A 26,301-nucleotide genomic window follows, 5' to 3' on the forward strand; every position below is an offset into this window, starting at 1 on the left:
ACAAGACGTCTGTTAAAGATCGCTTCATCTGGAAAGCATCTGCTGTGTACAAACATCTGACAGACGTCTCTAAGACGTCAGTTTTACATGCATTCTAAATCATAAACATCTTAAAGACATTTTCTAATATGAAACGTCATAGATGTATTGCAGATCACTTGCAGAACTCTCTAAACAATACGTATTGCAGATGTAATGCAGAGGTCAGATAGATGTCTCCGTGATGTACGTCTACGTGAGCTCTGCGTTTACATCTGCAAGACGTATTTTTTAGAAATTTATTTTATTTTTTACGTTTCCTATCAGATGTCAACGTTTAGAAGATGCCTTTAAGATGTTTATGATTTAGAATGCATGTAAACCTGACATCTTAAAGACGTCTGTCAGATGTTTGTACACAGCAGATGCTTTCCAGATGAAGAGATCTTTAACAGACATCTTGCAGAAGAAGTACGTGTGCTATCTGGGATACTGACCCCTTTTATTTTAGTTTAGCAAATAGTGCAAAACAGTTAACTAAAACTATTTAGTGCACAGAGCTGGGTAGATTACTTACAAATTTGTTATGATTCCAAATTACATGACAAAAATTGTAGTTTGTAACGTAGTCCATTACACATTTTAGGTAATATAATCAGTCTACTTTTAGATTACTTTTGACCTAACTTGTTCATCACATTGATTTAAATGGGATAGTCTTGTACCATTTTGATAGAAAACATAAAGAGTATGAAAATATTCCATTCATTGTGATTAACGACACGAGGTCCATTAAACAGTGAATTACATTACATCAGAGTTTCCCAAACTGGGGTTCGTAAAGGAACTACAGGCCTATAGGGGTTCAAGAGTTCAATGAAAAGCTAATAATTCATTAAAGCATAAAAATGTAAAATTGCATCAGTCAAAACACTTACTAACAAAATGAAATATTTTATTTTATTTACCTGCATGTCAGGTGTCCATGTGCTGACCTCAGAGAACCATAAACATTCAAATGTGATTTAATTATTAAAATATCTATTTTAAAATCTCAGGGGTACTACATTTTTCTTGGGTTGAAAGAGGTTCATATGACAAAAATGTTTGGGAATGCATTACATGCAAATAAGAAATAGTGTGAATTTGTGCATTTTAATGTGTTTGAAAGACAAAAGCCTTACAAAGGCACAGCAATACATGGTTAAATAACCCACTGAGCGATTATTCAAATAAAAATGCATGTGTTCATCAGTAGCTGATGCAATGATGAAACACTTCTTAAACCTGAAATTAATTATTTTTGTGAATCCAGTGGCCAAATGCTGATTAATGACTGATCTCTGTGTGAAAATCCACAAAACTGGAAGACTTTCTGACTTTATATAAGTGGAAGACTATTTTAGAAAAGGACAGTTTAAAAGGTGAAGAAGAGAAATTAGGCAGAATCAATAAATTATGAATAGTTTTTTGATATTGTGTGAATAATATTTAATCATGTAATCAATAAAACCTCAAGAATATTAAAATTCCACTAAAAATAAAGACACAAATTCATAGAAAAACACCGACTTCAGAGAAAGCCACTGAATAAGAAATATTAGAAATATTAGTATGGCTTGAATATAAATTGTACTTTAATTATTTGCAAACTAATGGAATGTATAGTTATATGTGTAGTTATAAATATAATTTTAGACTTCAGTTTATTCTGTGTAACTAAAAATGTGAAATTGTTCATATGTTTAGACTACAATATAGATGAGTAAAATATTAAGACCTGTGATGTTTATTTATTTATTGGGATGTTTAGTCTAAAATGCATTTTGGACATTTACCAGATATTGATGTTTCTAGTCTAAAAACACCCTGATCTGGTAACTCCTGTCATTACTTTCCTGCAGAGACTATTTTGGCGTTTGCAGTCGCGTTTCTGTGTCGTCATTTCCTGTCAGAGGAAGAAGACGTCATCCTACAGACAGGCGGTGAGTTGGAGCTTTATTATTTCTTAAAGAACCGCGTATTATCGCTTTAAATCAAGCTGATTTCGATTTGTTTGAATGAAATCCTCCGTTTAATGAGTGCGTTTACAGTGAGGTTCTATTTTAACACCGTAATGACGTGATGTTCAGGATAGAATGCGCGCTCGTGCCTCTCAAGCACGAACTGGTTATATATAATTATATATTTCATGCATTTAATTTGTTTATTTACTGGTGTAGTTAAAGTTGTCAGTGTTTTCAGGTTGGTATGGTTTAATTGGAAAAAAATGGTTGTGAATTTTCTACAATATATTTTCCTTTTCAAGCTATTTAGAGAAATAAAGAGAAGTATGACAGATATTATGCTTTATTAATACGTTATTAATCTCACGAGGACAATAGTGACATCATGTAATATATATTATATTTTATTTCTGTCAGTTATTTAAAAAGAAATCTATAAACAATAGACTTTTGCAGTTGCTTGTGTAATTTAAATTGAGTAAATATAAGTGTATATTGTATATAACAAAGATCTAAATCCAGCACTTCTGCTTTTATTTAATTGTAATAAATTCTATTATACATTTTAATGATATACTTGTTAAATTGGCTGCCTATCGACCTGCTCTATATTCATCATTTAATCATATAAGTTCTGTTTAATCATATATATTTATATTTAACCATTATTTGGACAGAAGTAAAATAGCAATGTATAAGAAGTGTTTTAACCCTGGCCTTTATTATGCATATTGTTACAGTAACTCTTTTCTTTTCTATTTTTTTAACAGAAAGCACTGTCATGTCGTGGATTCGAGAGCAGGAACTGTCCTTTATAGAAAGGCTCACTGGCAACATCCTAAAGGTGCTTTTCCGAGGAGCTTTAAAGTAAACCGAATGGAAATAATCACTTTCTTAAACTCTGTTTGTGTCTCAGGCAGGACCGATGCCCAAACATGTGGCCTTTATCATGGACGGTAACAGGCGTTTCGCCCAAAAAGCGCATGTGCAGAGGCAGGAGGGTCACTCGCAGGGTTTTGAGAAACTGGCAGAGGTGAGTGTGCAGATAATAACAGACCCATATGGATTTATTTACCAATATTTGTCCAGTTTGACTGACTGATAAACAGAAGTGTGCTTTTCTGTCAGTTCTTTCACATATATCAATGGATAAACTATGTTTTCAAATATTGTAGCGATCTGTGAATAAATATTATGTTAATTTTATTTCAGCAATTTGTGTCTGGTCATTAAATTGTATTATATTACTATTCAGATGTTTGGCATCTGTATAATGCTTTTGAAAGAAGTCTCTTCTGCTCATCAAGGCTGCATTAAAATACAGTTATATCATGAAAAATTATTGCATTTTAAAAGAACAGTTTTCTGTGTGAATATCTGTTAAAATGTAATTTATTTCTGTGATGCGCAGCTGAATTTTTTCAGCGTCATTACTTCAGTCTTCAGTGTCACATGATCTTCAGAAATCATTTTAATATGCCGCTCAAGAAACATTTCTGATTATTGTCAATGTTGAAAACAGTCGTGCTGCTTCATATTTTTGTGGGAACTGTGATACATTTTATTTTTCAGGATACTTTGATCAATAGAACAGCATTTAAAAAAAAAAAAAAGAAATCTTTTGTAACACAGCATGATAAAAGTGTTAAACTACTGACCCCAGTATTGCATGCTTGCTGAATGAAAGTAGTAATCTTACTGACCACAAACTGTTGAACAGTGTATACAGTACAGGTCAAAAGTTTGGAAACATTACTATTTTTAATGTTTTTGAAAGAAGTCTCTTCTGCTCATCAAGCCTGCATTTATTTGATCAAAAATACAGAAAAAACAGTAATATTGTGAAATATTATTACAACTTAAAATAATAGTTTTCTATTTGAATATACTTTAAAAAATAATTTATTCCTGTGATGCAAGGCTGAATTTTCAGCATCATTACTCCAGCCTTCAGTGTCACATGTAACATCCAGTCTATCACATGATCATTTAGAAATCATTCTAATATTCTGATTTATTATGAGTGTTGGAAACAGTTCTGCTGTCTAATATATTTGATGAATAAAAGGTTAAAAAGAACTGCATTTATTCAAAAAAAAAAAAAAAATTCTAATAATATATATTCTAATAATATATTTTCTTTACTATCACTTTTTATCAATTTAACACATCCTTGCTGAATAAAAGTATTGATTTTATTTAAAAAAAGAAATAAAAAAATTACTGACCCCAAAATTACTGACCAGTAGTGTATATTGTTATTACAAAATATTTTTATTTTAAAAACATAGCTTCTTTTTTTTTTTTTACTTTTTATTCATCAAAATATCCTAAAAAAGTATCACATGTTCTGAAAAAATATTAAGCAGCAGAACTGTTTCCAACTTTGATAATGAATCATCATATTAGAATGATTTCTAAAGGATCATGTGATAATGATCCTAAAAATTCAGCTTTGCATCACAGAAATAAATGATAATTTAAAGTATAATAAATTTAAAAACAATTATTTTAAGTTGTAATAATATATCACAATATTACATTTTTTTTCTGTATTTTTGATTAAATAAATGCAGGCTTGATGAGTAGAAGAAACTTCTTTTAAAAACATTAAAAATAGTAATGTTTCCAAACTTTTGACCTGTACTGTATGTACGCTCAGTCTCTTAATATACATTGTTTAAACTCACACAGACGCTCCGCTGGTGCCTGAACCTGGGCATTCATGAGGTGACTGTGTATGCATTCAGCATTGAGAACTTCAAGCGCTCCAAAGAGGAGGTGGATGGTCTGATGGAGCTGGCCAGACAGAAGTTCATCCGCCTGCTGACAGAGCAGTAAGACACTCCTTCACATGATCTGTCAGCTGGATTAAAATCTATACAGCCTACATGTGAATTTGTCCTAATCCCCAGGGAGAATCTGGAGAAGCATGGTGTGTGTATCCGTGTGCTGGGAGATCTGACTCTTCTGCCTGCGGATCTGCAGCAGCTTATTGCCAAAGCTGTGCTGGCAACTAAAGCACACAACAAGTAAGCACAGCATGATGCTATTTCATAAGTTTTCCTTATAATGTTTGACCTTCTATTGTATAGATTTTCATCAAAATATAGATTTTTTTTTTTTTTTTTGCAATATTGCCTAGCCCTACTCAATAAAGAAGTACACTTTGCACTCTATAATTAACAACATTTGTTAAAAAGTTTGAGGTCTGTAAGATTTTTTAGATTTTTTTGAAAGAAGTCTCCTCTGCTCACCAAGGCTGCATTTATTTGATCAAAAATACAGTAAAAACTGTAAAAATGTGAAATATTATTGCAATTTAAAATATCTTTTTTATATTTCAGTATATTTTAAAATGCAATTTATTCTTGGGGTGCTAAGCTGAATTTTCAGCATCATTGCTCTAGTCTTCAGAAAGCACGTTTACATGCACACCAGTAAGCTGATAACGCACAAATTTCAGCTTATTAAAATAACCAGTTTTCCCAGTTTACATGCACATCAGTGACCCGACAAAGCAAGTAAACCGCGTTTACATGACTTTATTAATAAATCAGGTTATTTCCCTGTAGTGACGTCAAAAAAATCATTTGCATATCTGACTCGGAGTATTCCATACGTTGTGATGTTAAATAAAGCTTGCACCATATCAGCGGGAGACTTACAGCTCATATATTACGCTCTCATGCAGTTGAACGAACCACTTCTACTGCACGAGATGAGACACATTTTTATCATTTTCTGGGACATGAAAGAGTCTGTGTTTGTGATATATTTCCTTATTTCTTTACTGCAAAACTGTCTGGATGCGCTTAAATCTGCGTTCCCGTCACGTATTGACATACGCACTTCAGTAAGTCAACAGAAAGCAGGTTAATGCATTTACATGCCGCGCTAAATCAGGGTAAGAGGCAAAAAACTACCTGTGTCGACCGGTTTATGCTTAAGCCGTTTATGACCTTACTCCGATAAAAGAAAACGTGACCACATGCGTTGTCAGCTTATTAAGCATAATCAGCTTAATAATGCGCATGTTAACGCACTCAGTGTCACATGATCCTTCTGAAATCATTCTAATATGCCGAGTTGCTGCTCAAGGAATATGTCGTATTATTATCAATGTTGAAAACAGTTGTGCTGTGAAAGTTCAAAAGAACGGCATTTATTTGAAATCGAGATCTTTTGTAACATTCTAAATGTCTTCACGGTTGCCTTTGTTTCAAAAGAAAAAAATGACTGACCCCAAATGTTTGAACTGAAGTTTCTGATTTAAAAAAAAGATTTTTAGACGTGATCTATATCTGATGCATTTGCTCTTCTCTTATGTTGCAGGTGTTTTCTGAACGTGTGCTTTGCATATACCTCAAGACATGAAATCGCAAATGCAGTGAAGGAAATGGCATGGGGAGTAGAGCAGGGTCTGATCAAACCCAGGTAAGCTTTGCTTGTCACATAGTGTGAGAAAACAAATGTATGCTCCTAATAACAGCTGTTTTATTACCTGTAAAATATGATGAATTGTGTTCTTCTCTGTGTGATGTGTCAGTGATGTGTCTGAGGTACTCCTCAGCGAGTGTCTGTACAGCAGTAATTCTCCAAACCCCGATCTGCTCATCCGTACGTCTGGAGAAGTGCGCCTTAGTGATTTCCTACTGTGGCAGGTAATGGAGGTTCCCTTATCTGCGGTATCTTGCCATACAAGTACAGCACTTGCACGAACATACAGGATTTTAGCTTAGAAGGCAGTCGTAGTTTGATTCACTGTGGGACAATCTGTGTTTACATTGAGTCTTTCTCTGTGAATATGATAAAGTAAATGTTTCCCCCCAAAAATGGAGATTGCTGAATGACTCTGTAGATGTAGAAGGGTTTGTTTCTTCGTCAGATTTGGAGAATTGTAGCATTGCATCAGTTGCTCTGCAGTGAATGGGTGCCGTCATAATGAGAGTCTGATAAAAACATCACAATAATCCACAGCACTCCAGTCCAGCAGTTAACACCTGAAGAAGACAAAAGCTGCGTGTTTGTAAGAAACAAATCCATCATTAAGACATTTTTGACTTTAAAACGTTGCTTCCATTGATAATTCATAATATTGCTTTCTACAGTGAAAAAGTGGTCTGGTCTGAATCAGGAGAGAAATCTGCACACATCAAACACTGTTTACAAGCCAAAACACCTCTAAACAAATATATGGGTGGATTTTGATGTAAGAGACAACAGGTGATAGACTTTTTCACTGGAGAAAGTGCTATTATGGATAATAAACCTATATTTTGGACAGAAGCAATGATTTAAATGCCTCAATGATTTTTTTTTTTCTTAAAAACAAGCAGCTTTTCACTTCTCCAGATGTTAAGTGATGGACTGGAGTGGTTTGGATTACTTGTGATGTTTTTATCAGCTGTTTGGACTCTCGTTCTGACGGCACCCATTCACTGCAGAGCATCCATCGATGAGCAAGTGATGCAATGCTACTTTTCTCCAAATCTGTTCAGATGAACAAACAAATTCAGCTACATCTCGGATGGCCTGCGGGTAAGGACATTTTTTCAGCAACTTTAATTTTTGGGTGAACCGTTTCTTTAAGAGCTGAATAATTCCCATCACTGCCTTTTCCCATCAGATCAACACTTAATGGCAGCTGAAAGTCTGGCACCGGTCCTGTGGTTATCTATCTGCTTTGTCCACTGTGCATTAAGCTCATATTGCTCTTAATATTTACATTCCCCTGCAGCTCTGAAATGATTCATGTTTTTCATATTCCTGCATTATCTTACACTCCGCAGACCTCATATTCCTGTCTAGTGTTCCAGTCGGTCCTGTGGCCGGAATATTCATTCTGGAATCTGTGTGAAGCTGTTTTGCAGTACCAGCTGAGTTATCGATCTCTCCAGGTATGCCATAACTCTATTGTCATCCTGTTTTATAGTGATTTACAGCTTATTTAGGTATCTCCTGCATTGTCACCTGGAAACATTGGGTCTCGTTCAATAACTGTGCATGAAACAGTGCTTAAAATCTGCAAACGAATGTTTTTACTCATTTAGGGGCGGCATTTATTTGATCAAAAATACAGTAAAATCAGTAATATTGTGAAATATTATTATAATTTTAAAAAACTGCTTTCTATGTGAATATGTGTTAAACTGTAATTTATTTATATGATGCAAAGCTGTATTTTCAACAACATTACAAAACACTTCACTAAAACATTACCTACAGAAATCATTCTAATATGCTGATTTGCTGCTCAAGAAACATTTCTGATCATCAGTGTTAAAAACAATAATAATCCTTTATAAGTTGCCAAATTTATTAACATTAGAACAAAGTTAATAATCATTAGTGAATGCAATTATTGGTGAATGAGACCCATTGATTTAGTAATTTTCTTCGAACTATTCATAGTCATAAATGCTGCTTAGATTAGAATAACCTTATTGTAAAAAAATAAAAGGGCATTATGCCATAAGTTAGAACATTTCAGCATGAAGGCACAGGATATTGTATTACAGCATGTACCGTTGTTGCTTAATGCACAAGTAAGTTTTTGTAAGCGTTACTATCATTGTTTCCCTAAATGATTTCCTTGAAAACATCATTTTAGGAAGTTCAGAACTTTATTTGAAGTTTAATAAAGATGCAAAAGCATAAACACGATTATATTCAATTCACAAGCAGCGTTACATTTATATTTCCATGAGCGCACATGTTGTGTGTTGCAGAAAGCTCGAGATCTGCACAGAGAAGGCCAAGCGCTCCAGCAGATGGAAGCGGATCGCTCCTGTGTGGCTGAGCTCCTGCAGAATTGTGGGAATGGAAAGCCCGTGGATGCTCAGAGTCGACAGAGAGAACTGTTGAACTACACCGCCAGCCGAGAGGACAGGGTTCGCTGCTTCCTCAACGCCCTCCAGCACAAGAGAGACACTGTCTTCAGTGATTTAAGCAGCCAGGCTGTCCTGGCTTAGCTTTCAACTTTTTTTATTTACTGATCTGTAAATACTCCAGATCTTGAAGGATCTTTCACCCCGTTTTATGGGGCAGTGGATATGTATGTTTAAAATCGAAATAGAAATGATCTTAAATCTTCAAATAAATTCAGTTTGATTGACCACATTGGTTGTTTTTTTTTGGACTAGAAATGCTAGAAAATACAACACAGTTTACTTTTAATTTTAAGTTTTTTTCAGGATTTAAAAGAAAAACTCCTCGAAGCCTCAAGAACAATTACTTCACAAATCAAATATTACTTGCCTGCGAACAAAATTTACTCAAAGCGAAGTATTTTAGTATGAAGTATTTTAGGACAGAGCAAAAAAAAAAAAAAAAAAAACTTACTAAAGCTTTTAATTGACTACATTTGTGTTCTAAAGGTAAATTACAGTAGCAGTAAAAAGTTTGGATGCAGGTTTTTCATTACCTTAAAAGCCTGTATCTGTTTAAATTGTGTATCTTTTACTTGTATTATTTTTTTTTTTTATGGGTGAGTTGGATCTCTCTCTCTCACACACACACACACACTTATATATATATATATTTATGTATATATTTGTGTGTGTGTATGTATATGTGTATATGTATATAGATATATATGTATATATATATATATATATAATATATATATATATATATATATATATATATATATATATATATATATATATAGACACATATGTATGAGTGTGTATATTGCTAAGAAGGTCATAAATCAGAGCAGAAAGTATTAAATTCATAAAGTCATGGCATTAAATGTTGCAAAAATGCCTTAGAGCTTGTCTTCTTACAAATATAATACAAATATATAAAAATCCTTAAATCAAGATACATTTACTTGAGATTCAAAATGACCATAAAGTCTTGTTTTGAGAAACAAAACTGTTTATAAAGAAAAAAATTGTGACAATGTGTTTTCCTTCCTTTTGAATTAAGTGGATTTTTCTCGGCCTGTTTGCAGATATTTGTTCTTGTTTCGATCATAAACTCACTTGATTTTCATAAATTTCTCATTAAAAAAAACTTGTGTATTTTTTTTTTTGCGTCAATTTAAGAATCTCAAGACAATTGCGCTGGAAAAAAAGACTAAAACACTGATGAAGAACATCACTTTTAAAAGTTATTTCCATGTTTGTGCGATTGGGAGCAGAACTAATCAAGCCATAAGCTTGAAGGAAAAATGAATTAAGAAGTAATAACTTTGAAGTGTTGCTAATACAAAGTCATATACATGACATTGTGTCCAGTTTATTCTTTACATGGTCTTAAAAAGGTGTATATATAAACGCTGTAAGATTATGTAAATAAATACTGCACTTTTTGTCTGTATTTGTTTATTTATTGTATTCAGCTCAGGGTGTAATTCCACTGTGTCCAGCAGAGGCGCTCTTCTCACCGAGACGAGCAGAGCTTCCGTCTGCGCGCTGAAACCTGAGCGCGGAATTCTGTCATTGTTGCTTTAAGAGATAAGCGACGCCCAGCGATACGTGATCACTCTCGCAGCCAATCGCTGCACGGGATATGCAAAATCTGGTTTAAACCGGTTTCTATCTTAAATTCCAATATAAAAACTTAATAAAACATATACAGCCGTTATTGTATTTTACGTGAGACGCTGTGAGGTGTGCAGGGGTGCCGCTGCTCACGAACACAATATTTACACAATTATTCAGATTTTTTGACATTTTTTCGGCGTTTTTCTGCAGTCAGGATGCCCAAAAGAAAGGTAAGGGCGCACTGCGATATTTTTTATTTCTGAGAAAATCACTACTTTTGGTATTTGTACATATGCGTGTGTATTTATTTATTTTTTTGTACATTTTTTGTTGCTGTTATCGCCTGCGATCGTGTGGTTGTTTTTGTTTTTTTTGTTTTAATGGCGGACAGTCGATTTTACACATTCACTGTCAGGCGGACTGTCAATCTTACCGCGCTCTGACGACAACATGAGCGAAAAAAAAAACGACTTTTAACTGAAAATAAAATCACACGGGCGTTTTAAGATACTGTAACCCGTAAACGTGTATTAATATTTCGATAATTATTCGAGTAAAAAAAAATCGGTAACATCCTGTGAGACCCGCCTGATCACTAGATAATGCAAAAGGAGGGAACTTGAGTGTTTGGTTGAGCTCTTATTACTAATACTAACATAAACCTTCAAAATTAGTAAGATATTGTCATTTTAACACCCTAGATGAGTGATTGCGCTGGAAGTTCACAAGAAAAAGAGCTCGCGGTTTATCATTTGGCTTGATATGCGCGTGTATTTTCGGTCCTAAAGTGTGTTTTACGTGCTGTGATGTGTGTTGAGGTTAAATCGAGTCACTTGAGCTGCTTCTGTCATTGTGGATGTGCTGGACGCCTACTCGAAACGTCAAGCTGCCATCTTTACAGCACCTGTGTCTTCGCGAGACTGTGCTCTACTAGTCATCCGCGCTCGGAGTGTGTGTACATGTTATTTTCGCCTCTTATTTCGGCGTTCAAATGTGCTTTCGTGCGAGTTACAGTGGTTTCGTGAGGAAAACAAAGCGACTGTACGCTGAGAATCAGCCCTCGGTCGTTTAAAAGGCGCGGAGCGATGCAGCCAAACAAAAGGAAGCAGGCTTGCCCGCGCGCACTGACAGCCCGGATTTGAATTTGAATATGCGCGGGAAGACAGCAGAAATAAGTCATCCGTTATGAAAAACAACCGCGGCTTATCGTCTATGACGTAACGCGCGCAACTGTCACAGAGGACGGTCTGATTTTATTATATTTTTTGACGAATATGTTTTTATTTATTTCTATTTTATTTACATATATAGATAGATTTTAGATTTCTAAAACGCTTTTTTTCTCTCTCACAGATTGATGGTGAGAAGGCCGCCAAAGGCAAGGAGGAGGTTTGTCCATTTATGTCGATTTTTAAAAATATTATTATATTTATGTATTTATATATTTTTTATATTTTACTGTCTTATGTATTATATTTATTGCTTATATCAGGTTTCAAGCCTTATGAAACTCATCCAGAACATATTTCTGTGTTAAAAAAAAAGTTTACCTAAATTAAATTGATATAAGAACATTTTATGTAATTTTTTTTTTTTTTAGCAGAAATGTATCCTGCTTGTGCTTGATGAATAGCGACTTTTTTTTAGTTTATGTTTACATGAATTCACACAAGCCATATTCACTATAATAGACAATTAACACATTTTTTATTATTATTATTATTATTTTTTAAATTGTGAAATATATACATTTTATATAAGTTCCCTAATTTTGATTGTATGGTTAGATCATTGATTGGTATTGATTCAGTGTTATTTTTCGCAGCCAACAAGACGCTCCGCGAGGTTGTCTGCTGTAAGTTTCGTTTTAGGATCTATTTATAAAATAAATAACTATAAATGCAAAAGTTTTCTCAGTCTAATTAATCTCTGAATTGATTTACAGAAACCAGCTCCTCCTAAACCAGAACCAAAGCCCAAAAAAGCCGCCCCCAAGGTAAGGATGTACAGCTTTGCATTAATATTATATGATCGTTTAGTAATTGAATTTGTTCCGTTGATGACAAAAAGCCTTGTTCACATGTTAACCGCTACGTTTGGGGTCTGTTATTATTTATGCAAACCTGTATATTGTTGTTGGTCACACAGAAGCCAGCCAAGGGGAAGAAGGGCAGCAACCCTGCTGAAAACGGAGACGCCAAGGCAGACCAGGTTAGAAAAGACATACATAAATACACCAATAAATATCAGACCCTCAAGTGCTTCTACTTCTGCTTTTGATTCACTTTATCTGCTCTAGCACAGCAACTAATTACTGGAGCGTGTAAGGTTTGGTAATTGCTCACCCAAATCTTCATCCCTTTCCTTCAGGCACAGAAGGTTGATGCTGCTGGCGATGCTAAATGAGAAGCTAACGAGTGTCTGATCCTTCTATGTACTTGGTGACTGTACAGTTTGAAATAACTATTTTTTACCAAGTTTTATATTAAGAATTACATTTATAGTTGACTTGTTGATTTGACAGGAGTTACTATATTTCATTCATATCCCGTTTTTTTTCAATCAAGCCGTCTATATCTTGCCAAAACAGTTTGCCCCGGCTAAATCTGTTGGCGAAACATAAGAATTTTGTCCTAAAGTTTGTTTTATTGCTTTATCTTTCTTCCTTTCTTGGTTTTATCTTTGGATTTTTAAACACCAAACATTCTCAAAAGGCAGCTTAAGAGTGTTTCTAAACTGTTTTCGGAAGGGTTTCGACCATGTTGTTAGCATTTAAAACGTACAAATACTGTGTTTTTAGTTTTTTAAAAGAAATTACAATGAAATTGTCACTAGGAGAGAGGAAAAAAAAGAGTAAATAAGGCAACAATGTTGAGTAAATTTACTATGTGAACCTTCTATTTCTTTAGAGCTGTGTGTTCTTAGCTTGTCTTGTTTATTAAGTTATGTTCTGCAACCGTGGAAGGATATTCAATTACTCTTAAAATGCTGTTTTAAATGGTTTTGAATAAAAAAATAAATAAACTGTCCAGAAAAAATTAATCATTCTTGTGTGTGTGTGTGTGTGTGTATAGTACTGAGTACTTAGTGCGTGCTTAATATATTTTAACATATATCATTATCCAGTGATCATCTCATAGCATTCACATATGCTTTCTAATATAAGCAAATCACAATAAAGTGCTCTTCGATGGCAGTCACATTAATAAATAAAAATGCGTATTTGGTGTCATGAAACCAGTTTAAAAATAGTGTTTAACGCTACAAAGCATACAGGTTGTTGTAGTTACATGTGTTTCTCGCCAGATGTCGCTGCCGCGTAAAAAAATGAGCGAAATCGATTCAATTGTAATTCATTCACTGTCCGAGAGGTGGTGCTGTTTGTTCACAAAAATCGGCCGCGTGGTTTTTCATCAATCGTGTAGGATCAAATAAACCTTTCAGACTCAGGAACACCTAAATTCGTCAAACACATTTGGTCTAAACCTTGTTTTATATCTTTTCTGATGATATTGATTCCTAGATTCCTTGAGCTGACGACCCTCATTAAAATACATGTTTACAAAGTTCTGTAAACAATCAAGTGATAAACGTGTGATTTCAGTTCTGTATGTGTTGCAACACAAAACTAGCCTGAAAGTAGCATTTGTAAACGCGTAAGAATTTGGCTCATATTTTTCCTATAAATAAAGATACGACTTTTCTAAGTAGGCTATCATCCTTAAAAGTTGTAACAGGAGTATTTCTTGTTAAGACCCTTTAGTGAATATCAGTGATTGTGTCCTTGATATTGTAAGAGGCGAACACGCCCGAGAAGGTTTTGAGATAGTTTATGAATGATTTTTTTTTAACACATATTTAAAATGTTTTGAAACATAATAGCTGGTTTCTAGATGGACATTTAGCCGACCTACTCTAAAAGACATTTTTAATATCCATCTGCAATACGTCTATAGGTGACGTTTTCTAACAGATTTCAAATAGATGTTTAAAAAAATGCCTTTAAGATGTTTATGATTTAGAATCTGACATCTCAAAGACGTCTATCAGATGTTTGTACACAGCAGATGCTTTCCAGATGAAGCGATGTTTAACAGACCTCTTGCAGATGTACGCGTGCTATATCTGGGATTGTACATGAATTGATAAAAGTTGGTTTGTGGCCTAAAAATCTACATTAGATCTGTAAAGAGAAACGTGGAAAGTTTTTACGCCATAAACACACCGAGGCGTAAACACCCATACTAATATGATTATAAAAAAAAAACAAAAACAAAAAACAAACAAAATAAAAAAAAAATCCAAATTAACATGCCAACCAAGTGAGATGGTAACACGATGAGTAAATCACGCTTTATTGACAATCTAGTACAACATAGTGGTTCATTATTGAAAGGGAATCAATAAGGACCGGTCAACAATGTTACAAACGCGTCTGAAATATAAAAACAACAAACCTACAGTCAAGAGCGTCAACGTGTTCAGCCGAAGCCCCGCCCCCTGTTCAATCTATAGGCGGACCGGGCTTCATATATAACGTGAAGGAACATTGTGCGCACTCAGGTTTGTGGCACTTTCACCTCACGGCGGATCGTAGCATCAGGTAAGAAACACAGAAATCAACACGAGTTCAAATGAGTTCCATGACTGTCATGTTTGCGCAAAAACCGCAAAACTGCGCCCCCGACATTTGGGATTTATATAGCCTACCACCCCGCTTAGGCTATAAAACGTCTTTTTTATGATTGATATTAATATGTGGTGCTACTGGTTGTAAACATAACCAAATGCAACCATTAAGCTCGTGAGTGAATTCATTCATGCAGTTCCAAAAGTTGTACAAAAGTGTCAAATCAAATGGCAGATCATCCTTTGCCTTTGTTTAAACTTAAAACATTTGGAAAACCTACTTTTATAAGTCTGTTTATTATACATGGTATTGTTTGTTTATTTATTTATTTATTTTTAATTGAAAGTTTGAAATTTCTTAAAATTATATGAAAAGGTTAGTCAAACTGTTGTAAACCATTATGGATCTTGTCAGGGCCAGTTCCTTCAGGTTTAGCGTAAATAAGCTAAGTTGACTACCATTTGCAACTGAGTAATAATACAAAAATAAAAACTTATTGAATGTAGATTTGAATAACTGAAATGCAGGAAAATAAGAAAGTGATAACTGTAATATTGCATGATGGTTAACTATTGTAAAGCCTCATAATAACATTGCTGGAAATTAAGTTTTGATGGTAGGCCTACTATTTTATAGTTTTTTCACAATTTATTTAGATCTTTGTTTATAGACAAAATAAGTAGAGATGCCTTGCATTGAAAGATGTTTCGGGTCAGTGTTGTCATTTTATTTTCTATGAAATTGACTCTTATGGCATTTAGGAAAGCAGATTTTTGCAACATGTTTTGCCTTAAAAGTTGGTCTGAACATGTATTTAGTGGTTCAGTTGCTTATGCAGAAACTGTTGCATGACATTAGCCTCTGATTTGATTAGAACAATTATTACTTTTTGAATGCATGCAGGTCAATGGCACGTTAGGGTGCATGGGACATTGTGTTCTCAAACGGGCCATTTCCATTGATTGGGCATCAGATTAGAGACGAAACGACTCCCACATATTTATTTAATTATCATTTTCAAGCTCTCTTGTCATTAATGCAGAAGTGTGAATGTTGGCCGTTTGGTGAGTCTTGATATGCATGTCTACAGAGCTGCAGGAGGCTGAATATTCACTCTTCACCAGTGAAGTCTGTTTTGAATGATCTGATCACAAATGGTCAAACATCGTCACACCTGGTGTTTAAATGCGTCTCTTTTTGACAACTTGTGATATCTGGTAGAGAGTTTCTGATTTTGTAATTGTAATTTTCAACTTTGGCGTGTTGCTGCATGGTGATAAAGTGGAAAATAAGTACATTTTCTGTGATAAATGCTCCGTTATTTAAGTGAGGTTTGTATATTAACTAAAATAAGGATGTGTTTTACATGATCTTGTGTGTTCATATCATGCATATAGAAGATGTGCATGTGTGTTTCTGCTTTCATACAGTTATATGTGCATTTACTGGTCATGTTAAACTGTGGATGACTGATGAACTGTTTAATATGTAGCTCCAAATCATGAGTATGTTAGATGATGCAGAATGTTTTGATGTCACTGAGAGCTGCTGCAGCGATGTGCATTGTTAAAGAAAGCAGAGGAACTGTGCACATGCCGTAAACGTGAGCGGTTGGGATGTGGGCGGCGCTTAAGCTTTAGGAGGAGTGGGAATTATGCTTTTGGCCGGGAGTCAGCCCTATTGGGCCATGATGTAGCCTAGTGATGTGCAGCATCACTGATACTCAAGTCTGCTTTGGCGCCAGTGTATGAGAACAGAGGGAACCCCTCAGACTCCTTTCAGACATGAGGGCGGAGCTAAAGATGGGGGCGGGGATGATGGGGGAGGGGGGTTTCCAATGAGGGGCTTTGTTGAAGACTGAAAGAGGGGGATGTGAGTAAAACCAATGGGTTTTACAGGAGATTTATTTGGATTTGAATTTATGTATCACTGTCGTTGTCATTTATTTTATTTTGCGGAGGATTATCTTTCTGTTTCTTTTATGGCACACAACAGTGCTTGATTTTTATTTATTTATTTATTTATTTATTTATTATTATTTTCCGTTTAAACCCTTTTTACAGATAAAAACTAATAAAAATTACTAATTAAATTGCTCATTTTATGGGTGAATCTCAGAAAAGTCTCATTTTGCCCCATAAAGCCCTATTTAAGTATCATGAAGAACCATTGAGCTTTTTTTTTTTTTCATGACAATTAAAAACATTTTCTTCCCAACTACTCATTGTTGTCTGAATGTTTTGTGGTTAAATATAATATAATATAATATAATATATAATTTTTTTAAAATGTTTTAGGTATAAATGGTGATTTTTCTTAATACTCTCACAATACACATATGAAAATGTCACAGTGCAAAATAACTTATTGGCCCTAAAATATGATTTCTTATGTTTCTCTGGTTTGTGGATTGAATGTTCTGAACCGGTTTCATGAGATTCACCCTTGTACTTGCAGTAATCAAATTCAAGAGTTAAAAGATCTTGTTCTAGATAAGAGTTGTAAGAGCATTGTTTTACTGCACATTTTTTAGATTCTACGGTTTGGTTTTTTTTACAGGTGTTTTTTTTTTTTTTTTTTTTTTTTTGTAGGTATGGCTGGATTTTTGTTGCAAGTGTCAACAAGACGAGCCTCAGGGATTCAGATCATTTTAGTTGAGCACTTAGAATTTGGATTTAAAATCACTTAAAAAACAACCTGGGAAATGCTGAAGGATGACTCAGAAAAGTTTGATTGTTTGAAAGGCTAATCTAAAGCGAAGTGACAGTAATTGATGTTCCTTGTGGCTGTTTAAACAGTTGTTATGGTCTAGATTTTATGTCTGTCTGATTAATTCATCCCATTCTGAATTTTTTTTTTTGAATGACACTTTTAATGTTTTGCAATGCTTTCCCATTTTTAATCATATCACTGATTAATTAAAAATAAAATAAGTTTTTTTTTTTTTTTTTTTTTTTTTTCCTTTACTGAAGAGAATATATATTTTCCCATCAACCACACCATGTTCCAAAAAAAAAAATTACAGAAACTCTCTCTCTCAGCCTTTGTAACTGCAAGGTTCCCCATCGTCAATATTTGAAGGCCCCCTACACAGGCTTTGGTATTTCCTACTTCCACTGAAATCACAAAAGTGCATGTTTTCATAATTTTTTTTTTAAATTGCGAGAAAGGAAGGACTTTCAAGCTTTACATGCATCGTTCCTTTGTTGCATATTTTATGTTTCCATAATGCTATTACATGTTAAAAAAAATTTCTAATTAATGCAATCGGACATTTACTGAAGACCCCTGCCGAATTAAAGTCATCCCTACGCAATAAGATGACCTTTGGTTACATCACTCTTTGGAAAATCTGCAGTGATGCATTCGGTAATTCAGACTAGTGAAGTGGAATAGACTTACATAACGAAAACACCGTGCATGGCCGTGTGGTCTGAGATGTAGAAGCATAACGATGGGTGAATGCGGTCACTCCATCCTCATTTGGAGGCAGGAGAATGGAGAACAAACTTGACAACATGTTGCATCTGATTTGGATTGTACGATCTCATGGAAATTGTATGCTTTTTTTTTTTTTTTTCTTCACATGCACGCTGATTTAACACATTCTTGTTTATCTGGATTTTTGTGGTCAAATAAGTGAGAAAATACTAAATATCTGACAAGTTCATAGGGTTTCAAAACCATAATATTGTGGTGGTTGGCCAAGTGGGTGTGTACCTGTGCAAGCCAAAGAGCACATGATGCATTCTGACAGCTGTGCATGGTGAAGAGAGAGAGAGAGAGAGAAAGAGAGCAAGACAATCTGTGTAAAAGGGCGGAGCTCCAGAGAAAACTTCCTCTTTAAGCTGCTTGTTCATTCGCTGGGCACTCATGCTGTTCTCAGTCTGGCTGGCAGTCAGTCCTCTGCATTTAAAGACCAACTTTGGCTGCTAGAAATGCTGTATTTTCTCTATGTAGATAACCTTTGAAGGTCCCGCTGGTTTTTCCATTCCAGCTGTTTTTGGACTTTGCCTTGGAGCAACTTTAACGAGGTCGTCTTTCCTTTTCCCGAACAAGCGTGCAATTGCAGCAAGGTTGGTAGATGCATCCCAAACATGTGTCTACCATTGCCTTCTCACTCCTTACTAATTTCCAAGTGGTTAGTGTAGTACTTATCATACTTTTAGAGCACCAAATTTGAGGTTATTAGTCTAAAACGCTGTCCGAATCGTTTGAGAGTCTGATGAGTTGGGCTCATTGTTTTGTGGATCTGTTCTGAGTAATGCAGGCTTTGGATGATTTCACTGATGTTTCTTATTTGGGGCAGAGTAGGTCCAGTTTAAACTAGCACAGTATGTATTTTCAGACAACAGATTACTGTCATACGGACGTGGTTCCCTGAAACCAAAGTCAGATGGACTTAAATTTGTTTAGGATTGTGCCTACGGCTAGAAGCATTCCCTTTCTCTTGAATCAGCCATATTTGGTTCATGAAAAAAAACAGACTCTTATAGTGATTTCTTTTAACCCTTCTTTTGAACCTCGCAAAGGCAATTTCAAGCTTTGAAGTTTTATCATTCATCTAATTTTAAGTCAGAATGACAGAAAAAGTCATTGGTTGGTGCGCTGATTATGTTCCCGATGCATTCTGGATGGGTGTTTAATAGACTCGTGCTCTCTGGTCTACAGGTTCACTCTTTGGCATTACACAACCTACAGGAGATTTGTTTTAAGCCGTGTCGTGCACAAATATCGCAGCGATGATCATCAGACTCGGCAGACTGACTCCTGGATACTTCCGTCTCCTGCAGGTGTGTATTTGATCAAATCTTTTAACTTGGTTCAATCTGTGAATAATAATAACTTTTAAAAGTTTTTTTTTTTTTTTTTTATCGATCATATGATGAGGAACCAAATTTTCCTCAATCTTTGGAGATAAAAGCATTTATTGTACTATGACAGCATATTGTAGCTTTCAGAACACAACTTCCTTCCAAGTGAAAAACTGCTTTTTTTTTTTTTTTTTTTTTTTAAACTAAGTTTCAACAATAGCCGGGTTTCCAACCCGAACAAGCACCATTTCCATCCACCGAGTCAAAGAGAACAAAATCATCACTTCCTGATAAACTACCACTATACATCACTAAGAAAAGTAGGAGAAGCTACTGAAAATAATAATTTTCCTATATAATAAATGACTTGCACCTCAGAACGAGCAGACGAAACACAATGAATGCGGTCATTGCTTTCGGAGGTGGATGCTGCTGTTTGGGAACACAGTCGTTCTGGGAGGCAATTATACAGAAATACTTTGATGTCAGACTTTGCTCAGAATGACCATATAACATTTTAGATGCTGTGGAATGAGATCGGTCCGCTGGTTAGTCATGATTTACTGTCCCATAGCGCAAAGTCACATTACTTTTTTTGATGCGCTTGGAGAAAATTATTCGCAAAATGCATTTCCATCTTCTATTATTCGCATTATCCCTTTTTCGCACAAGACAAAAACCAGCTCAAGCGAGCGTAAAAACTTTTTTTTTTTTTTGCAAATTAAGGCATTTTTATTCTGAATTCATCGTTTCATTACTCGATTCTGATTCGATACTTCAAAATGTGCATATAAACGGGGTGATGGAAACCCATCTCATGTCTTGTCCCCAGCATTAACTCTTCTGCATTGAACAACATTTATTCAGCATTCACCAAAAATGGCATCAAAATAAAATGCTAACGTATGATATAACTCCTTTAAAATGCATGCATATGTGACACCTACATAATGGCTTTTAATGTTAGTTGTGGACGTGTAAATCTGTCCGTTGGAAAGATCAGACTGGTGCCTGTCTGGCTTTCACCCAAAGCCAGATCTCAGCGGCCCACTGCATTCCTCCTGGCTAAAAGCGACTGAACTCTGATTATAAGAACAATGACCGTAAAGAGCTGAATGAAGGCTGTGTACACATGGGTTTAGATTCATCCCTCATGAGCTGGATGTACTTCTCAGACTTGTAATATAAAAATAGCATGAAAGCCACAGGGGTGATTGGTAGTAAACGAGCATCTTGATTAATTTGCTTTGACTTAAATTTAAAACATTTAAATTGGAAATGGGGTTCATCAACACTACACTGTAAAAAGTTGTAAATGAAGCAATCATGTGAGTGTTTTACAAGAAATCCTTTTCAGTCCTCAGAATTTCGCATTTAATTAATTGTGTTGCTTCCCATTTCTTTGTAATTAATTGTGAAATTAACTTGCAATTTTTGAGTGGTCAATTTTTTTTCAGTGTATTAAACTAATTTTTTTCATAGTCACAACTGCTCAAACTATCGTATCTTTTATCAGTATAAAGCTGATTTTTTTTTTTTTCCAACAAGTATCTACATTCATTGTTGTATACCTTATGTCTTTATTAAATAACACGCAAGAACATTGCAAATCATTCCTGCAGTTTCAACAAATCCTCATCGATGTTAACCTTTGCTTAGTTTCCAATTCAACAACGATTTTCACAGAAATCTGAATCTTTAAGTTTGCACTGCATACAAATGTGTACATTTCTTTGAACTGTGCCAAAAACAAACACCGTGCATCCTTATTCTTAAGCCTAATGATTGTATACTTTAATCTTTTTAATCTTAAGCATCTTACTATTCTTAGACCTGTCTAAACCTACTTGCTTTAACTGCAGAGCGACTTGTTAAACCGTCTTAATGTCACCTTCTCGAGATTGATTTAAACCTGTGTGGCATCATTTGTTTGACCGTTATATCCACTTATCATGGCAAATGCTGTCATAATCTTGTTCTGATTTCTTATTTATCATGTTGGCATTGACTCCCTTTTAGCTGTTGCATGCTTTTGATTACAAACAGTTCCTCTCCTGCTGTCTGAACATGACTTTATTGGCCATAAATATGATTTCATTCAACCCATGATTTCATTTTTTTTTTTTTGCAGAGGCAGGTAGCAGGTGAGGTTCAGGCCCCAACTCACGACCGCTCGGTCAACCAGATCGCCATGATGCTGGCCATCATGGGCCTCAGCCTGTCCTACTACAGTGCCAAACAGATGATGGAGAAGGTTCGCCATGAACCCGCCCCGTGAAGATGTGCATATGTGCTCTGGATCGACGGCATCTGGAGGAGATGAAGTCGAACTGAAGATGTTCAGATTCTGTCACAATACCTTTCTATAACCTCCAGGGATCACACACCGCAGGACTTCCGCTTAGGGGTTCTCTTGCTTTAGTTTAGCTCTCAATGGGATCTGGAAGGGTTGACTTGATACATGCATCAGAGAGTCAGTCAATAGGTTGCTGTAGGCTCAAAACTCAAGCTCCACCAATGCATGAGCGAATCCGGAGCGCAACTCTGAGCCATAATGTCTTTTAAAGGGAAGGACCTCTGTGTTTGAGATGTACCAAGCAACTATTGAAAGCAGGTCCAATGCACAAGGGTGAAATGCTCCAATTTCCCCCCAAAAAGATGCTATTGGAGAACATCAAAGCCTTGAGGACTTATAGTTAAGGTGCTGCTATACAATACTACACTCGGTGTCAGACACTTTAGGAAATTTACTACACAAAGAACATTTGAGGACCTTATGTTAAAGTGACTTGATCCAAAAAAGAAGATACTTAACTAAAATCCCGTTGACAAATATCTCAAATCTTTAGATGTTAAAGCCGACTTTGTGTGCAATTGCATGAGTTTGAAGCAGTTTGTTTTAGTGAAACCAATCCATAATGTTGTTTAATACTTTTTTTTTATGATAATGTGATTATATGGTGATGCTGAATGTACTGTATGTTGTTATATTTTTAAGACACAATGATCAAATAAAGCTGTGAATATGTTGAACACGATCAAGTAATGGAAATCAAGTCGTGACTCAAGAAGATTTAGAAGAGCGTTGTGAAGTTCATCTGACTCATCGCTGTTGATAAAACGTCATTCCCGCTGAGTCAAGTTTTACACAAACCATATGACATGTTTTCCTGTCGGCAGAAGCGTGCTGTTGAACAGGAAGTGGGCACAGCCTCAGGCAACGGCTTCCTCGATCTGCACGCAATATTTGTCTACCAGCCTTCTGCAGCTGGCTTTATGTCTGATTCACTTACCAAATTCAATAGACATCAATTAAATATTTGAGGTGTGTCTGCTGAAATAAGCAATTTAGGCCTGAAGCATTCTCATACAAGTATAAGAACACTGATGCTTCAAGCTACCAAGCTTCATTTAATGTCATTGTGCTTTAAATTGTGTTTGAGCGCCATTAATATTACATTGCATTCTCAAAAAGGGATGAGTTTGTTTTGTTCTGGTCATTTTGAACTGAAGAGGGTTTTCTTTTTCCCAAAAATGCTAGGAAATGTTATTGCATTACACTAAAATGTACTGACTTCCTAAAATTTTTGTATTTATTTTTTTTTCTCCCACCTTTTTACACTTGTGGTGTTCCCAGTCAAAAACTGCTCATACATTTTTCCTTATGCCATATTATTATCAAATCTTGGATTCAATCTTTTTATTGACTTATTTTCTTTTGATTAGCACAGGGTTTTATTTCTTTTAGTGACAGATTGATCTTAGGGCTTATTGATCTGAGCTCATGCACCTCATTTTTGAGTGAACATTTCCAAAAGTATGCACAAATAATGCCCTTTTCACTCAAACACTGAGGTGCAGGAGCTCAAATCATTCATGTCTAAGATCAATCTGTCCCAAAAAGAAATAAAAAAAACCCTGTGCTAATTGAAAGAAAGCAAGATTAAATCCAAGATATTGTGATAATACCGTATGACATAATGAGAGATTTACAAGCACTTTATAAAACCCCCGTCATTTTGACCGGATTATCAACATAGCACAAAGGTTATTGTGGTGGTTTAATGACGCAGACATTTAAAAAAATCTTTCACCCCACAGAGTGTTGAGGTTTTTAACTGCCGCAGTAGCAGTGCAAAAATAGGACGGTGTGCTCATAATGTGTTTGCCAAGCATTAGTGTTTGTGTACTTGCACAGAGTATGTTTCTGGCCTTTCATTCCACTAATATCCTGCATATTATAACTGAAACCTACATTCAGTAACAGATTAAGCAGCAATGCAAAGTGTTGGGGCACCCGATAAGACAAGTGAGATTACTTTCTGCAAATCAGAACCTTATTATAGTCTTCTTTAAACTCAGAAGTGTTTCAGAAGCACAAATTCAATTCAATTAAATTCAATTCAACTTTATTTCGCCATGTATACAGATACTAGGAATTTGATTTGGTCTTCTCCATGCAGGCAACACAGTAAAAGCGAAAATCTTGAAATCTTGAGTCTGTCAAGCATTGAAGGACCTGAGGAAGTTGGAAATGTCATGCAATTTGCATGCATGCATGCTGGTTATGCTATATTCTGCTGATTAGTTATGAAAGATGTTGTTGGCTGTTGAAAGACTGAGCATTGGGTCCTTAATAAAGATGAAGCATGCAATTGTTTCATGTTAAAATACTTTGTTGTATCGTAGATAATTTTTTTTTTTTTTCACAAAAATTGTGGGACTTTCAAAATATAGCTCTGCTGAGCGTGCAGACCAGTCTGACTCTACAACTGTTGCTCAGTCATCCTGTTTTAAAACATTTGCATTTGCATTTGGTGGTGCAGAATTTATACACTTCAACTTGCCTACATGATTTTGGTTAAAACTCAGTGGTGAAGTGCATTTTAACTGCATTTTAACTTTGTTTCCTTTGACTACCATTATTTCCCCATTACCAGGCAGTTAATGCAGCATTGCTGTCTCTATGTGTTCTTAAGTGTTCGCATGGATGCTCTGGGCAGATGTGATGTCCTGTGACAGACCGAGACCGCATTGCATGGCACGTGTTGTTCCACATATCACCTTTAGCTCCTCCCTTCCCGCTCTGCTCTCTGGGCAAATTTGCCAAAAATATTGCTAGGACAGTTTTGACATGAACCACAACACTCTTGTCTCATTGGCTGTCCAGTGATGCATCATGATGTCGTTGCAGTTGCAAGCTGCAAACTGGAGAAACAAAAGGGACGGGGATCACGTTGGCGATAGAGTATTGCACGTGGTTGCTTTATAAAAATGATTAAAAATAGAGACGGGATAAAGAAATAGACCTTAATATGAGGCCTTTGTGTTTGTTTTGATGGTGGAAGGAACCCTTTTGAATATTATAAGACTGATATTGTATATATAAATAATTTGTATTAAAGAATGACACTTTTAAATATGAAGGACTGAAATGTCAATTCACTGACTACTTTTGTTGTTCATGTAATTTAGCATAAAATTAATTTCAATTATATGTCTCATTTCCATTGTTGTTTTCATTACCTCACACATTTGTCCAAAATAATTGCTTCCTATCTGGGTCAGTGGGTTGCAGACCAGAGAGAAAAAAAAATAAAGCTGAATGTAAATAGTGCAATGCAACTAATTTAATTGTGCATATTTAGGATAGCAAAATAAATAGTAAAGAAAACTTTCCGTATACACTACCATCAATTTTTTTTTTTAATTTTTATCCAGTAACGATGCATTAAATTGCTCAAAAGTGATAGTAAAAACATTTATAAAATTTATATTTCAAATAAACGCTGTTCTTTTGAACTTTCTATTCATCAAAGAATCCTGAGAAATAAAATGTGTCACGGTTTCCACAAAAATATGAAGCAGCACAACAGAAATGTTTCTTGAGCAAATCAGCATATTAGAATGATTTCTGAAGGATCACGTGACACTGAAGACTTCAGTAATGATGCTGAAAATTCAGCTTTGATCGCAGAAATCAATTACACTTTACTAAGTATTAAAATGAAAAAAGTTATTTAAAATTGTAATAATATTGCACAGTTCTCATGCATCCAATCAGTATTTCTACAGATCCAGACAGCACTGAACACAGGTTCAGTAGCAGTGGGATAAATATTGTTGGTGCCGAATTGTGAATTTAAAATCTGGGTCTTGAAGCAAAACCAGTTCAGAATCAGTGATCCTTAAAACATGGACTTAAACCGACGTGAACGTTTACCTCTTATTTCATAAGCACATATTACAATACTGTATTTCTGCCTATAAAACTTCACTTGGGAAATCTGAAATAAAAAGTCAGAATTATGATATAGCAAGTCATAACTTTCACTATTGATGTTTTATCTCATAATTATGACTACGCATTAATTTAG

At 35.1% G+C, this 26,301-nt stretch overlaps 2 protein-coding genes and 1 long non-coding RNA gene across 4 annotated transcripts; all 3 read left to right on the forward strand.

The window, feature by feature from the left end:
• Window positions 1-1,872: 1,872 nt before the first annotated feature.
• LOC109083958 (dehydrodolichyl diphosphate synthase complex subunit DHDDS) lies at window positions 1,873-9,107 on the forward strand. Of its 2 annotated transcripts, none has more exons than XM_042773251.1 (9): window positions 1,873-1,964; window positions 2,756-2,829; window positions 2,902-3,018; window positions 4,680-4,822; window positions 4,901-5,017; window positions 6,321-6,422; window positions 6,535-6,649; window positions 7,778-7,885; window positions 8,717-9,107. In XM_042773251.1, the coding sequence occupies exons 2-9, from the start codon at window positions 2,767-2,769 to the stop codon at window positions 8,957-8,959; spliced, it is 1,008 nt and encodes a 335-aa protein (XP_042629185.1). In that variant the 5' UTR covers window positions 1,873-1,964; window positions 2,756-2,766; the 3' UTR covers window positions 8,960-9,107. The 2 variants fall into 2 exon arrangements, with proteins under 2 accessions (XP_042629185.1, XP_042629184.1); XM_042773250.1 differs by lacking the exon at window positions 1,873-1,964 and adding an exon at window positions 2,015-2,060.
• A 1,368-nt stretch (window positions 9,108-10,475) lies between these two features.
• Window positions 10,476-13,522, forward strand: hmgn2 (high mobility group nucleosomal binding domain 2). The gene is made up of 6 exons (XM_019098687.2): window positions 10,476-10,710; window positions 11,834-11,869; window positions 12,306-12,335; window positions 12,426-12,476; window positions 12,629-12,691; window positions 12,851-13,522. The coding sequence occupies exons 1-6, from the start codon at window positions 10,696-10,698 to the stop codon at window positions 12,884-12,886; spliced, it is 231 nt and encodes a 76-aa protein (XP_018954232.1). The 5' UTR covers window positions 10,476-10,695; the 3' UTR covers window positions 12,887-13,522.
• Window positions 13,523-14,931: 1,409 nt separating this feature from the next.
• LOC109083964 lies at window positions 14,932-22,714 on the forward strand. Its single transcript, XR_002016692.2, has 3 exons — window positions 14,932-15,083; window positions 19,782-19,903; window positions 22,056-22,714. It is a non-coding gene; the product is annotated as an uncharacterized LOC109083964 (long non-coding RNA).
• The last annotated feature ends 3,587 nt before the right edge of the window (window positions 22,715-26,301 follow it).

This window comes from Cyprinus carpio, chromosome A16, assembly GCF_018340385.1.
Source record: "Cyprinus carpio isolate SPL01 chromosome A16, ASM1834038v1, whole genome shotgun sequence".
NCBI lineage: Eukaryota > Metazoa > Chordata > Actinopteri > Cypriniformes > Cyprinidae > Cyprinus > Cyprinus carpio.